At 44.2% G+C, this 15,051-nt stretch overlaps 4 protein-coding genes across 4 annotated transcripts; 2 read left to right on the top strand and 2 right to left on the bottom strand.

Annotated features, from left to right (window-relative positions):
* Positions 1-2,659: 2,659 nt before the first annotated feature.
* LOC100832250 lies at positions 2,660-3,738 on the top strand. Its single transcript, XM_003571297.4, has one exon. The coding sequence runs from the start codon at positions 2,885-2,887 to the stop codon at positions 3,449-3,451; it is 567 nt and encodes a 188-aa protein (XP_003571345.1). The 5' UTR covers positions 2,660-2,884; the 3' UTR covers positions 3,452-3,738.
* Positions 3,739-3,962: 224 nt separating this feature from the next.
* Positions 3,963-7,843, bottom strand: LOC100821942 (pre-mRNA-splicing factor SLU7). Its single transcript, XM_003573283.4, has 9 exons — positions 7,684-7,843; positions 7,283-7,446; positions 7,049-7,161; positions 6,447-6,857; positions 6,181-6,316; positions 5,767-6,066; positions 5,004-5,220; positions 4,498-4,601; positions 3,963-4,411 (listed from the first exon to the last, which is right to left on the bottom strand). The coding sequence occupies exons 1-9, from the start codon at positions 7,697-7,699 to the stop codon at positions 4,265-4,267; spliced, it is 1,608 nt and encodes a 535-aa protein (XP_003573331.1). The 5' UTR covers positions 7,700-7,843; the 3' UTR covers positions 3,963-4,264.
* A 182-nt stretch (positions 7,844-8,025) lies between these two features.
* Positions 8,026-11,876, top strand: LOC100821624. The gene is made up of 10 exons (XM_003573282.4): positions 8,026-8,234; positions 8,359-8,467; positions 8,565-8,669; positions 8,771-8,848; positions 9,343-9,398; positions 9,796-9,853; positions 10,516-10,641; positions 10,828-10,923; positions 11,041-11,112; positions 11,435-11,876. Exons 1-10 carry the CDS (start codon positions 8,110-8,112, stop codon positions 11,495-11,497), a joined length of 888 nt encoding a protein of 295 aa, XP_003573330.1. The 5' UTR covers positions 8,026-8,109; the 3' UTR covers positions 11,498-11,876.
* A 361-nt stretch (positions 11,877-12,237) lies between these two features.
* LOC100821322 (uncharacterized membrane protein YuiD) lies at positions 12,238-14,692 on the bottom strand. The gene is made up of 5 exons (XM_003573281.4): positions 14,405-14,692; positions 14,127-14,283; positions 13,304-13,354; positions 12,858-12,950; positions 12,238-12,583 (listed from the first exon to the last, which is right to left on the bottom strand). The coding sequence occupies exons 1-5, from the start codon at positions 14,569-14,571 to the stop codon at positions 12,506-12,508; spliced, it is 546 nt and encodes a 181-aa protein (XP_003573329.1). The 5' UTR covers positions 14,572-14,692; the 3' UTR covers positions 12,238-12,505.
* Between the last annotated feature and the right edge of the window lie 359 nt (positions 14,693-15,051).

Below are 15,051 nucleotides of genomic sequence, written 5' to 3'. Positions count from 1 at the left end.
CAACACCTAGCAGCAATAGTCTGCAACCACCTTCTGGGAGTCTTGTCGTTTTTTGTTTTGTTTTTGTTAGAATGGGAGTCTTGTCGTATGTATGCCAGTTAAGGCCCATTCGGGTTCCCCTCGTATGTATCGGCAGATTGGGCCTGTTGGGCCCATTCGCTGCTGGACTACTTGTTTTGCCGAGCCGCATGGCTGGCTGCTGGCATGTTCAACTTCTTCAAAGTCATACACCAGTAGGCCTAAAAAAAACTCATACACCAGTAGTGCGATAATTGAGATTATTTTTTTCTTCTATTGAAAATTTAATCAACAGCTGAAGATGGCCGCCGGATAATTAAGGGCACGTTCATCACCATCTTCAGCTGAAGCAGGGAAAAAGCATGTTCACCATCTTCTGAAGAAGGGCAAAGCAATCCAAGTACTGAAACTTCTTTGGTTCATGTTCGATTTGATGTCAGATTGTCACGCCTAACGCTTGGCAGAAATCTACAACATCCTGAAGAATGTCCAGAATCTAAGGTTCACACAATGCTGTTCCGCGCCATGTGAACGGGCTACACCTTCTTGCAATTTGCAAGGAAAAAGGAGTACCCGACGAGTTCTTTGATTTAGAATGCATCATATATATCCCTAAACAATTCTACAGTAGGTTAATTTGGCGTACCATTCATATATCTACAAAGAAAAGAATTACTAACATCTGCACGGCATCAAATTAATAGTATTACTACCATGCAGCTACATTTCTCATGAAATGTATATATACCTCGGCAAATATAGGCATGATAACTTTATGCAAATCAACAGTCATGTTTGCGCATAGAAACATGTCACCTTAACAGTTTACTAAGATTGCAGTGTGAATGTCCAGATTAACTGAAGAACTGCAGAAATAGCTGAGGGGTGAGTTACCTATGCAGGTTCAATTCATACACACATGCATCATTTTTATCTATATATCTGTTCGAATAATCGTATAGCATATTCCTTCCCAGCCCCATGGATCCCATTCTCTTAGGCTTTAAGCAACCATGCATGCAAGCTAAGCTAGTTGGGAATCGAATCTACCGGCCACCCAGCCCTTTTGCTAGCTGCAAGTTGAGAGGTACGAGGAGGAATTAATCCCCTGCCCGAAGATGGAAAAAGCTTTCTTGACCGAACTATCGTCCTGATGCAAACTTGTGTCCCAGCTAGGAGGCAGAGAAACTTCTTCCGTAGTTTGGGAGGGATTAATTCAAGATTTAGCAAGGATTAATTCCTTTCCCATGCGCGTCAAGAGGTCGGTGCATGCTTGCTTGCCGCTGTTCAAAGAGTGTTCATGGTGCTTTGTTTGTCCACTTTAACTAGAGGCAGCTTGCGCAGATATCCAGGAGATGTCATGTTCAACTTGCTACCTGGCCGTGCCTTTCTATGCGAGTGATCCAAGGAACAAGCCAGCTAAATTTAGGATGGATTCGGAGGATCTTTTTGCTGATATACGTTTCTGTAATTTTTTAAAATTTGTAGAACTCTTTTTTTTGCGGGGAGAATTTGTAGAACTGTGTTACTCGTATTTTGTTTTTAGGAAGAGACCTGGGTTAAGATAAGACTTTTGCACACCACTTTTAGCAAGTAGTTTATCTTGATAATGAAATTTTGTAAATAGCTAACCATGTTTGCCGTGTGGTTAGCAAGCGGTTTATGTCGTAGCTAAGTACTTCCTCCGTCCCATATTAAGTGACCCAAATTTGTTCAAATATGAATGTATATATACCTAAAAAACGTCTAGATACATGTTCATCACTTAATATGGGACGGAGGGAGTAGCAGTTGGTCAGGTTCGTCTTAGTGAATCAACACATGCCACGGGGGGTACGTTAATTACTTTGCTCAAGATAGCAGTAGTGAAAAACATATAGACGCAATTTAGAAAAATGTTGTACTCCCTTCTATTCATATTACTTGTCGAAATATTACATGTATCTAGACGCTTTTTAAACATGCATTCATTGATATTTGGACAAATTTGAGACAAATAATATGGGTAGGAGGGAGTAGCAAATTTCTACTACATGGAGGTGATTGGATATTGAAGATCGATAGACCAATATTTCACAAAGAATTAGTTAGGTGACTCTTTTTTGGAAAAGGGGAACAAGCCTCAGCCTCTGCACACAGCCATCATAAATTCATAATTAGAAAGATTTGCAAATCCAGGATGTTTAGTTTGTGAATTTTTTAAGAATTCACGTGCATTTGCGACCCTACCAACCCAAGCAAGCTCCATCTGTTTTTCTGTTGTACGTTTTGCTTGGGTGTGTGATTACAGAAAGGTTCTATGATCCATTCTACGTTTTGCTTGAGTATAGCGCGTGCATATGGCCGGTGGGAGGAGACAGAAGCAGCACAAAATCCGCAGCTTGACATGCCACAACTCCCAAATGAACCACTTGGCCGGGCAAGAAAAAGAGGAGGAGAAAGGGGAAAAACAAAAAGGAAGAAGAAGTAATGAGAAAAGTTTCTGCTGAAGCAAGCAAGCAAGGTAAAGCAAAAGGCAGGAAAATACCAGCCAACTGCCAGAGCAGAGCTGAACTCAAAGAACAAAGCAAAGCAGTATAAAAGCAAATTCATTCTCTCGAAAAATAAAAATAAAAAGCAAATTCAGAGGTCAAGCTCAAGCCGCACATAGCGTGAGTCTTACCCGCCCCCAACCGCCGAAAGCAGCCATCCAATTCCAACGCTCACGCTCACGCGACGCGCTCGGCTTCATTCCTTCCTTTCCTATAAAGACATGGCCGAGCTTCTCGCAGCTTAGCTAGGCATCGCCTTCCTTCCCACACACGCTCTTGAGTCTTGACCAGCTACACAAATTAATCGAAGCCAGTGTAGTAATCTAGTTATAGCCATGTCCTGCTTCGCCGTGTCCATGGGCGCCGCCTCTTCCTCTTGGCCGTCGCCGTCGCCGTCGTGGATGGGGAGCAGGAAGCACGCCTGGCGGCGGTGGTGCGCCGGGCTCGCCGCCGCCGCGCGCTCCAGGCTCCGCCGCGTCCGCTGGGCGGCGGCGCCGGCGGGGCACCGAGCTCAGCGCCGGCGGCCGTCGTCCGTGACGCGCCACGGCCAAGCCCACCGCCGGAGCTTCGCTCCGGTGTACGTGGACGAGCTCTACAGCCATCAGCAGCAGCAGCCCATGGGCCTCCGCCTCACCGTCCTGGACCAAGAGGAGCAGCCCAGCACCAGCAAGCCCACGACTACTACTGCCGGATGGCGTGCGGCTCCGGCAGCTGCATCGAGTGGCGTGGGGATGAAGATGAAGGGTTTGATGATGATGATGAGCCCGGGGAGGGAAAGAGGGGGGATGGGGGAAGTGGATTTGAGGGCGGAGATGTTCATCAGGAAGTTCAGGGAGGAGATGCGGCTGCAGAGCCAGCGGTCGGCCGAGGAGTTCCAGGCCATGCTCGCAAGAGGCACATGACATGAGGTCGATCATGATCCATCCATCATTAAGTATAATTTGTGTACATACGGAGTATTTAAGATTAACCATGCATGAGGATCGGATGCATGTGTGTAGATGTTAAGAGTAGCTTGGTTTGGATTGCAGTTTGGAAAGAAATTGATTAAGAATAGTGATTAGTGTAGGGTCCCTGCTAGAAGAAGATTGTAGTGCTTGGTTTTCGTGTCAATTGTCCATAACAGTGTTTGTTGATTCATAGGTCCGAAAATATATGACAGCAATAAAGAAAAAGGGTTACAGAATTATCAGTGTCTTTCTGTCAGAAAGGCTCGGTTGCTTCAGATATTCACCGGCGTAGCAAGTAAAAAATCCGATAGCTTGCGCTTTGCTTTAGGAAAAGAACGTGTCCCTTCCAAATCTATTTACTATGAAGTGTATCATAATTCACTTCAATGAGCATGAGATGATTATTTGTTCCACAAATAAGAAGATGCAACTGGCAGAACCAACAGAACTAGTTCCACTACCATTAATGAAGTAAAAGATACTGTATCAATATAAGTTAACTGACAGAAACCTATGAAAACAAATGAGCATGTCTTCGTTCTGCTTTGGATATATCACAAGATCATATTTGTTCGTACATTACCACAAGTAACACCCTCAAAGAGACAAGCCATTCCTTGTTCGTGTCACTACTAACAGATCGCAGACATGAACAATCATCCGGCCAAGGAAGTGTCACACAAACACCAGGAAGGAGTCCAGGCATTTTCAGCTTACACTTGCGTTACACAACAGCTGCCATTGCGAGGCAGGGTATATGAACACCTAATTGAGAAAATCTCTCATAGGATCGTCGTGGCGGACTCTTGTCATACGGTAGGCCTCCATGTCTTCCGCGGTGACCTCATCATTCCACTTCACATTGTACTTCCTCTTCCTTTCGTCCATCTCCTCCTTCTTCCTCGAGGCCTCCTACAGAAAACGGAACATAGCTTCAGCGCCTGCGACAAGGAATCGACAAAGATGAAACGTGCAAAGGTTCAACAGGAGATGCTAACCTTCTTTAGGGATTGCTCGAGTAACTTCTGGTCAAGGACAAGATCGTCAGGAATATCTGTTCCCCAAGTGGCTAGTTTCTTTTCTTCTTGTCGGACAGGTTCCTCTGCATCAAATAATTTCAAAGGAGTTAATGACCATATTATGTATACATGGTCAATGTAAAATGGACTGGCATCTCAATTGAAACAGTATTACATGAAAACAAATTAACTGTGTATCAGTATCTCATTGTCGGTCTCGTATTATCTTAGCATAAAAAGCATTAAACAGTCGGAACTCTTGAGACCTCACACTATCATTAACTAGACAAGTTTTTCACATAAATATGACTATATGAAAACTACTTTCTTGTCCGTGCATAAATGATCCTAAAGTGCGACCTGGTATTTCAGACAACTTGGAAGTTGCTTTTTCAACAGCAATGGTTCTATCCTTGTCCAATGTACAGTGCGACATTGTCCACGCATACATAAACATAAGCCAAGATGCTTTTTCAACAACATACCTTCTGCAGCCTCCTTGCGGGCCATATTTGCCTTCATCAAATCAGCTGATGCTTCAGCAGCCTCGATTCCAGCCAAACCTGTGCAGTAACTATTTTTTATAGTCTGCTTGCAGCATTTATACCCCCATTGATGATCTTTCCACCATGAACCCCACACAGCTGTGTGGTTATTAATCAAGACATCCTCTTCATATTTGCTCTTAGGAAGAGCTACATCCTGTAGGTAATAAATATAAGCATTTAGAGCTGAAGACCATACCAAGACTAAGAAATAACATGGACAGTTGAACTAGAATGATAGTAACCAATCTTAATCGTGCAAATAATACCACTGGCATCAACAGAAAGGGCACAGTTCTCAGTATCTTTAAACTGGAAATTTAGCCAAACATATGGTAGCCACATGAGAGCTCTAGAAACCTACTAAGTTCATCACAAATTAGTAACATACTATTTATCTTATTTTGATGCAAAATGCTCCAGCTAGCTAAATGGCGTTCTCAGGGTTAGGATTGTAAGGACGAACATAACAAGTAACATCTGTAGTGAGTCTACTGACAACCTAGGTTTCAGAGGCAATCGAAGTAGCAGATTGTTCACAACGTAATACAGTCCCAGAACAAATAAAAACTTTGAACGCAAGGGCAGCATATAACTGATGTCAACTTTCATTGCATTAGATTATAATCACAGCCTTCCATCATTGCAATATACAAAGATATGTAATTATTAATGAACAAATGAATGAGTATTATGTACCAACCTGTCCTTTGATTATTCTACCAGTCCGGTCATACTCGATCTCTTTCTCACTTTGCCCAAGAAGCAGCTCTCGAGGAATTGGTTCTTCAGATGCAGCATTCCCATACTTCTCCATAATTTTGTCCTTGCTTTCAGATTTCAACTTCTCCTTCTTGATCTTGAAACTCTTATACAGTAGTTCAGCTTGAGATGGGGCTGCTTGCATGTGGAAATCCTGCCCCTTGTCAAAAGCTTCCCACGCATGGACATTGAGTTGCTTGAACTCAAGAGCTTGTCCACTAAGCCTATTTTGGTTATCACCCTGGAGCAAAACAATATATCAGAATACTGAAGGTAATAGCCTAGCCAGCAGAAGATTTCATATGTGAATTTTAACAGTGTAGAGCATTTAACTTGTATGTTCTATATCACTTACCACATAGAATTTATCATTGGGGTCTGCATCTGGCAAAGGATCCTCACGCATGGAGCGAGTTTTGGGATCATAATAAGCAGAGTTCACATCGAGATTCAGAAGATACTTTGCAGTGTCTTCTCTGATACGCAAATTCCTGTTTAGATCAAATTAAGCGTTAGTGTTAAGAAGTAAGAACCAAATGTTCATACATCTCAGATTCACATGACCATGTATATAATCTAGCATTTCAAAGAAACAGCCTTTGTTTGTAATCCAGGACATACCTAACAGTTCCGGTGCTTCCACCACCTGTTGTGCGCACACGCTTCTCTACCTTTGCAAAGTCCATTTGAGCGCTCTCATCAACTTTAGCCTCATCGATCTTCAGGCCATCTTCTTCATCCTCTTCACTACCAGCATCCTCACCTTCTTGCTCACCATCTTTCTCCTCAAGTTTCTTTAGCTGTTGTTCCTTCAGGTACTTCTTCCTTGCCTCTTCTCTAGCCTCATAATCTTGGATAACGCGAGTGTATGTCGAGGTGTCATAACCATTCCAGCGGTCACGCTTCCCATCATAATCAAGCTCAAATGACTCCACCTTCTCATCAGGCGCTATATTCATATTAGTCCATTTAGCTCCGACATTCCGCGGTCGATCCATGCATGACTTCTTGTCATGAGTCATGGCTCCACAGCTGAGACGTCAAGAAAAATTATCTGTTAGAAACGCTCAATCGCACAGGCTAAAGAACATCCATGGAAAGCAGAATACAAGAATGTCTGAAACTTCATTACAAAGTCCCAATTAGGCCATCCACATAACAAGGAGAATCTATCATGAACAATATTAGCAAGAACCAACATCATGAATGAATACCACACTTACTTTTCGCAAGCGCCTTTCCTGTATTTGTTGGCCTGGTAGAGCCTGGCACCCCTGTCGTACCACGATTTGGTGTAGTTCGGGTCCGACTTCCATTTCCGCTGATGCTTCAAACTCTGAAACCCAACAAAACAACACAACAGAGTCAGGGCTTCCATCAACCAAATTATCCCTCGCCACACAAGCTAGGCACAAGCTAGAAGCCTAGAATTTTCGCTAGGGCACGCAGCAACTTACCGGCTTCTCAGCGTTAAGGTACCACGGGGCCGAGGACATATACTGCGGGATGTGAGGGTTAATCTCGTTTCCATCCTCGTCGACCTCGGCCGGGGCAAGCCCCGCCTTCCGCGCCTCCTCAAGCTCGAGCTGCTTCCGGTGGTCCTCCCGGGACTTGAACGACACTGCCAGAAACGCGAAACCCACAGCAGTAAGGTAACCCGTCGAGGGGGAAACTAGCCACCCCGATCCAAAATCAGACAACGGAACCCTAATTCCAGTCGAATCGAAGCGGAATCACCCACAGAACATCTCCACGGATCTAAAATCGGGTAAATCGGATCGAGTCCGCGTGGTCTACGATAAAAAAAAAAATTGGTGCTGCTCGGACTAGGGGTTGGGATACGGGACGATGAACTCACCTGAAGCGGTCGCCATGGCGGCTGCTTCCCACTTAGCCTCGCCGGCGCGACGCGGCGGCGACCGGCGGCGAGAGACGAGAGGGGAAAGAGGAACGCACCAACCAGAAGAACCCGAAGGAATTGCGAGATTTTGTTTCCTTTTTTCTTTTTCTCAGTATATACCTGGCGGCTAACGCTAACCGCCTCTGGATCCGGCTCGGAGACCGCCATGGAAACATGGGCCGTAAAAGACCATTAAAGCTTTGTCTGATCTAATGGGCCCGGCCGGTTAAGGCCCATTACAAGGCCCATCGACCTTTCGTCGACGCCCCACCCCGGGGGGCAGATAGGCCTCGCAATCGCTCTCTCCCATGGCTGCTTCGCCGTCTCCTTCTCGCCGTCGCGTCTGAGAAAACCCTACGCGGCGACGCACCCAAAGCCCCACCAATGGCGGCCACGACGGCGACCGCCGGCGCAGCAGCGGCCGTGGCCGTCCCCGCTCTGGTCTCGCCCCTCTCGCGCCGGGCCTTCTTCCCGCTCCCTCGTCGCGCCGGCATCCCTCGGCCGCTCCGGTAACTCGATAAACCCACCTCGTTTTCTTTTTTCCTTTCTTTATCTCCGGATTGTGGAAGGTTTTGAGAAATTTGTTGGGTGGTGGTGATGATATTTTGTGTAATTCTTGCCGGGGAACTGGAGGCTCTTGGCATCGGCGGGCCCTAGGCGGCGCGAGGTCGTCGTCGTGAAGGCGGATGCGGCGGTGGCGGCAGGGGGCGCTGAGTCTGGCGACGAGGAGAGTTCTTATGAGGTAATATGTCGAAATGGTGCCGAGTTTCTGATATGATTTTTCATTTTGGTGCGCTTGATGGACTTGGGTTGTGATTTTGTGCTGTTTGGGGTGCTAGATTCTGGGCATTACCCCGCTAGATAGCTTCGACAACATGAAGCTGGCGTACAAGAGGAAGCGCAAGGAAGCTGAGGAGATGGGCGACGAGGACTTCTTGGCCAAGGTTATGTGGTGTTTTGGGGCATTGGTTGATTGTGTGTTTTGGCTTGCATCCTTTATTAGCTTTGTTGCGGTGCACTAATGTTGCACCTCTTGGGATTTCAGCTGGAGAAGGCGTACGACACTGTCATGATGCAGCAGCTGCAGTATAGGAAGAAAGGGGTCACGTATGGATCAGTTCAGGTCGGTTGTTCTGGCGTCCATGGATGCTGATTTTGTTTTTCGTACCTTAGGACACTCACAATTTACAAGATTTACTTGCATTGCTTGCCGTCTGTTGATGTTTATATGTCCTATTTGAAGAAGCCACGTGTTATGTGCAATTGTATTCTATTCTTAGCAGACATTACAGAGTTATACCACATAAAACAGAGTAACCGAACACATTCTGTAAAATTCACTGAGTCACAGGCACGGCATGTATGTTATGAAGATAAGGTATTCACTACATTGTAAACATCTAAGGTACAGATTGATAGATAATCAAACAAAGCAATAGTTGGAGTTAGCGTGTGTGTTAACATTCTTCTAGTACGTAGAGCTCTTCCACGGCCTTAAGCATCTTTGATTTACTTCATTTAACCTGTAGTTTGAAACCTTAATAAGTCCTTACTCACTGCCATTTTCCTTAAGATGGTTTTCTTCATTAGTTGTCTGATTTACTTTCTCACTTTCAGGTATCAAAGGATATCAAGTATGCTGACGATCAACCTATTGTTCCTTGGGGACCTAGGTACATTTAGCTCAACTTTAATGAGTATGAGATATTTATATTTCGTTAATCCATCGAAATTGTCTGGAACATTTGGTTGCTGTGGTGCATGTTATGAAATTGTAAATTCTCTTTATTACTCATGAGCATCAGCACAAAGATGCTGGCCAGCATCTATGAGAAATTTCAACTCAAGATGGCAAGCATGTTTTGTCGCATAAGCATACTTTGGCATGTTTAGCTCTGCCTTCCCCATGGTTATTATTTTATTTACATACTGAACAAATACCAACATTCTTAATTTCCATGTGGGGTGGTTTTTGTTGACAAGGATATGTGCACAGAGTACTTGTGATTAAAACTAAAAAGCAACATCCTTGTGAGGCTAATACTGTTGATGACTTCATTCTTCTTGCAGACCCTCCAAATCAACAGAAAAGGATATGCGCATAAATCTGGCAATATCAGCAGCAATTGTATGATCTCAATTTTCTAGCTATTACTGATCTAATATCGTCTTTGTGATGCACTTCAGTGTCTGCTTTCTGGTTATCTGTTAGTATGTGGGCTCCATGAGATTATTCCTGTAACAAAAGCAATAAATTTGAAGCTATTAATGCTAAAGTGTATTTAGGACTAATCGTATGTTGTAGCCTGTTAGGCGGTTACCATGCATACGAATGCTTTTAAACACATGTTAAATTTGGACGGCTTGGTGCTACTGATTAGGAAGTCACAACCTCCTTCCAGTCCAAAATAGATGACAATTCTACTGTTCTCGTCTAAAAGAGTTGGCGTTCAACTACTTGCCATTTTTTTTCCTTCGATAATGTTTCCGTCAAATGCCCTTAGTAACTGTTAAAACTTGAAAGGTATGAATTGCCTCTCTTCATCTCTCCAACAAAGTCTAAAGCTCTCATATGTTTCCCAGGCCAATTAAAGAGTAAAAACAGTAAAAAATGGCTAATATATGAAAAGTCTGATCTTTTCCCCATCTTCTGTACCTGAAGTTTGAATGACATCAACTTTGGATAATGGAAGTTATGTTTTTATAGATTTCTTTTTGCTAGAAGCATATCTTTATGTTAAGAAATACGATTTCTCTTGTGGATGATGTTTAATTTGCAATATACTGCAGGTTGTTTGGATAGCTATTATGGGCAATGCAGACTGGAAGCCTTTGCAGTTCCTATGTTTTGGTTTCTTCTACCGAATACTTCAGAAGCTAAGGGCTACTGAGCCACCGATAACTCCAATATATAACGTGAGAGCATTTCCTAGTGACTCCCATTTGCCTTCTCACTAGCCTACAATTTGCACATTTTACTGTACAGTGTTTTACTACTGTTGCCTGCATATGTTTTACATGTAATCAGAAGTTTTTTTATATTTGTCTGGTAACTGTTATGGGAATTTCTGTCCCATAATTACATTCTGGTGTGTTCTGCAGGAGTATGGTGAAGTTGAGGGAAGGGGGGTGCGAATGGCAAAACGAGTATTCCGTGCTTTGGGTTTGATATTCGGCTGTGTAGTTGTTGCATCCCTGGTCAGTTGGTTATCATCTATTTTTTCCTCGGTCCAGATGCTGCAATGCTGCCTAGCTATGGTCATTGATGGTTTTAGTTTGCATTTTGGTTTGACAGCTATCTGCTAATCTTTTCAGGGTTATACAGCAGCACTTAACTTGGTTGAGTTTTCATGGCAGTATACTCCCCGTGCTGTTTATTACTACCAGGTAATCAGCATTAGCATGCTCAAATCGTTTTAATACCAAATGCTATGTGCTTGTAAGCATAGTGTCAACCATATGGGTAGAACCATCAGGCTCCGTGAGTTTATATGATCAGCAATGAGGGAAAACAATCAAGTGGCAGTAGAGTTACTGTATGTGTACGTTGGTGTGAGAGCGTAATAGTTCCATGTCGAAAACATGTAGATACTGACTAGATAAAGGATTTCAAATCGAGCTCAATTTGGTCCTTGGTTACATCATATGTATTATATAATGCTTGTCTGTGATGTAATAAATGTTTATGTTTATCAATTGTTTGTCTCAGGAGTTGGCTGTTACAGCAGCCGCATCAATTCTGCTGTGCATCACGGCTTCGTACTACCGGTAAACAATCTGGGAGGAACAATATCCTGGCTTCAGACAACCTTCGGATGTTAGCCTGTTAGGACAACGAGCCCAGCTTCAGTTAGAGGCGCACCTGTGGACTGGTATTACACTAAGCGAAATTCAAGACGCAGACACCTGTTTTGAAGTTTACTTTGCCAGCTTTTGAGGTAGAGAATTTTGGGTGCACGCTTGTGTTTGAACAATTGTGGAACTCACTGTGCAGAAGGCGATGGCTGGTGAAAATATTTCGTGTGCATATTCTAGCAGCAGTGTAATGTATGAAATCGGCTGATGGTTACTTTCAGTCATGTGCTTTTGTTTAGTTTTGGTTTAATAAACATGGTATTGCAGCTTATAAAAAAGATTTCGCTTCATGTTCACATTTCACTGGCCAGATACATATCCACGGCATGTGCATAACTGTTTGATACAGTTGCGTTGAAACTCCAAGCTTTGACACAATCTAGCAAACTCTTGCAACTTCTCTCCGGTTTGAACAAAAATAACTTGCATTTGTCTAGTATATACTGCTTGCTTATTTAGACACAAAGGCTTTACATCGCTGTATGTTCAAGAAGAAACATATCAGAAAGATTTGACACAATCTAACATACACTTGCAACTTCTCCGATTTCAACAAAAAAAAACTGGCATTTGTGCTTGCTAATTTAGACACAAAGGGTTGCCATTTCTGTATGTTCAATAAGAAAAAAGTGAGAGAAAAAATAAACAAGTGAGAAAGATTTAGCTAACATGCTCAATTACTGCCAAATTTCACGTCAGCAACTGCAGAATATAACACGATTGTTATTTACCAGTTAGGTACAAAAGAATGGGACAATTTCTCTTCCCCAAGAAACTGACGTTGTTTGCAGCAAAGTAAATAGGCCTATACAAGAATCATTATGTAGCACAAGCTGGCTTCCTGAAACCATAAATCCAACTTGGATTCTAATACTTCCACGCAACAAATGATGAAGCTATCAAGACCTTGGATCCACCTGTGAAGTCAGCCATTGCTACCAAGCCCGGCTATCATCCCCGTAAACGTGGCTACTGCAAATCCAAGCACCGCACCAGCAAAAACCTGATACAGTAACTCCGCATCAATAATATGTTTCATACTTATGAGTCGAGACAAATGCATGTAATGAGAGCTCTGTAGTCACACACATTAAAGGGAAATTGCAACTTTCATTTAATAGCATGCACTTCCATTAGGTAACAGCAAATATGGAGGTATAAGGAGTCATCGGTTCGTGCATTTTAATTACTTGTGTGCAGGCATCATGCATGCCCATGTAGAATTAGGCATTCATCTTCCTCGACATTATGGTTGATAGAGGAGAGATAGATCGAACCTGAGGAGGTGTATGCCCTATGAGCTCTCGCAGTGGTCTTGTTTCAGCAAGTGGATGCTCCGATGGAAGCTCGTACACAATTTGATTCAAGACCTGGCATTTCATTTTAAAATAGTTATGCTGAATGAGAATTGAAGGATCTCCGTTAGCAGAAAAAATAAAATACTACGAATATCCAACAGGAAAACATTATGGTGCTTCCCAAGTTATGCATATATGAACTTAATAGTAGCATGTCCTCAGGTTCACAAACTTCTATTGTATAACAACTTGTAAGGTAAACTATGATAGGAGGAAACTACATGCATTAATAGTGCTGCAAAATACAAAATGTTGTCATAGCCAGCTAAGCGTGCATAAAGTTACCAATATCATTTGAAATATTTTTAGCCTCCATAAATTATTTTGCTTTTCATTGGCTTACGGAACAAGGTTTCAGGTTGTACCTCTGCTTGCCTCCCTGCATGTAGTCTAACACCAAAAGCATCATACATCACCTGCAAACAATTGCCAAAACATTAACTTTAGTCAAGTTAGTGGAAAAATAACATTAATGCGACACAGAATGCAGAATGCTGCATTTCTGAAGAAGATGGCAACGAAACCCTACAAAACATGATCAGTTGAATGAGATACCACAGTGAAAGATGTGGTGCTGGTGGTATTGGGGAGTTAAAGCACATTTTACAGCAGTTAAGCTGCAAGCCTAGCTGGTGTATGGCGGTACCATTATAATGCCACTCTTGTGCGTGTTATTGATTTTTGGTACTACAAGTAGGGATGATTTCTCAGGCTCGGTACAGCCATACTTTGCAAGCAAAGTCAAGTACCTCTGGTGACTAATCAACGAATACACTAGGCACTAGTACATTTTAGCAGCAAATTATTATGAGGTACTACATCTTTGTTGCCATATTGCAACAAAACAAAACAATATGGCTACCATGGCCCCAACCACATCCATCCTCCTCTATGTAATCAGAGAAATTTCAGCAGGATGTTTGGGAAGGCACTTGCGGTTTCATCTCATATGTACTGTAGTTGTATCAATAACCAAACCAAGATATACCTTCCAGGTTCCTACAAAAACTTTGATCTTGACTTAAATCAACTACTTGACGTGATCCAACAAATGGTCTGGATTTACCAAATCATGTCCCCAAGCACGCAAGACTGCTAGTCAGATCGACAGCCCATTATCGAAAGATCCAGTATTTCCAACAGCTAGGAACAGCGGAAGAGAGAGAGGGAGAGAGGAGCAGCGCTAACCACGGAGGCGAAGATGGCGGACGTGGCGAAGAGGGAGCTGCTGAAGCCCTCCTGCAGGCCGACGGCGACGGCGAGCGCGGTGACGGTGGCCGAGTGCGACGACGGCATGCCCCCGGACCCCACCAGCTGCTTCGCGTCCCACCGGTTCTCCTTGTACCTGCGCAGGCGGATCCCGCCACGGGAGAAAGAAGATCTCAGATCCAGCCATCCTGCCATCCAGCCAGCCGGCGGGGAGGCAGGCGAGAAACGAGAGAGGAGAGGAGAGAGGGGGCGCGTACCATGTGGTGAGGACCTTGATGGACTGGGCGATGGCGAAGGCGAGGACGGCGGCGATGAGCGGGCAGTTGGCGAACACGGCCAGGTAGGAGAAGGATGCGGGGCCCGACGCCGCGGCCGCGGCGGAGGGCGGCGGCGGCTGCCCCGCGGCTGTGGCGGCGTCCCCCATGCTCGGCCGGCCGAGTCTGGAGAGAAGGGGAGATCCGGCGCCCCGGATCGCTCTCGCTCTACCCGCCGACGACTCGACTAGGGGGGCAAAAAGGAGAAGAAGAAGAAGTGCGCGTGGGGAGAAATCGCTACGGACACACGCTCTCGCCGGCCATTGGAGAGGCGGGGAAGTGTCCGAGCTGGCAGGGTGGGCCCCGGACAGCTGTTTAGGGTTGGTCACTTGGTTGACATGTCAGTACTCACTAAAGCAACCAAATTGTGCTCACTTAAGTTAGGCTTATGGCTTCTCTACCTTTAAAGAAAAAGATGCTATAAGCTCCGTGCAAGCTCATGTGATGGTTTGGAGTTTTTCATAAAATATTTGTGCTTGCTAGTTTTGAATCTACTCCTCATGACTCCATGGAACATGTATATGCTGTGACATGTCTCCAACGGAATGCTCACGTGTTCACCGTTTCGGAACATGTGAACCATGATTGTA

Source organism: Brachypodium distachyon, chromosome 3 (genome assembly GCF_000005505.3).
Source record: "Brachypodium distachyon strain Bd21 chromosome 3, Brachypodium_distachyon_v3.0, whole genome shotgun sequence".
Classification (NCBI taxonomy): domain Eukaryota; kingdom Viridiplantae; phylum Streptophyta; class Magnoliopsida; order Poales; family Poaceae; genus Brachypodium; species Brachypodium distachyon.
This window is presented reverse-complemented; position numbering and strand designations above follow the sequence as displayed.

Coding starts and splice junctions, on each gene's coding strand:
- LOC100821942 (XM_003573283.4), bottom strand. Junction 7,162..7,282: donor ACCTTAACGCTGAGAAGCCG/GTAAGTTGCTGC, acceptor GTTGGGTTTCAG/AGTTTGAAGCATCAGCGGAA. Junction 6,317..6,446: donor GGAAGCACCGGAACTGTTAG/GTATGTCCTGGA, acceptor TGATCTAAACAG/GAATTTGCGTATCAGAGAAG.
- LOC100821624 (XM_003573282.4), top strand. CDS start 8,110: ATGGCGGCCACGACGGCGACCGCCGGCGCAGCAGCGGCCGTGGCCGTC. Junction 8,849..9,342: donor TCACGTATGGATCAGTTCAG/GTCGGTTGTTCT, acceptor TCTCACTTTCAG/GTATCAAAGGATATCAAGTA. Junction 9,399..9,795: donor ATTGTTCCTTGGGGACCTAG/GTACATTTAGCT, acceptor TTCTTCTTGCAG/ACCCTCCAAATCAACAGAAA.
- LOC100832250 (XM_003571297.4), top strand. CDS start 2,885: ATGTCCTGCTTCGCCGTGTCCATGGGCGCCGCCTCTTCCTCTTGGCCG.
- LOC100821322 (XM_003573281.4), bottom strand. CDS start 14,571: ATGGGGGACGCCGCCACAGCCGCGGGGCAGCCGCCGCCGCCCTCCGCC. Junction 13,355..14,126: donor CCGCCATCTTCGCCTCCGTG/GTTAGCGCTGCT, acceptor AATTGTTTGCAG/GTGATGTATGATGCTTTTGG. Junction 12,584..12,857: donor TAGGGCATACACCTCCTCAG/GTTCGATCTATC, acceptor TTACTGTATCAG/GTTTTTGCTGGTGCGGTGCT.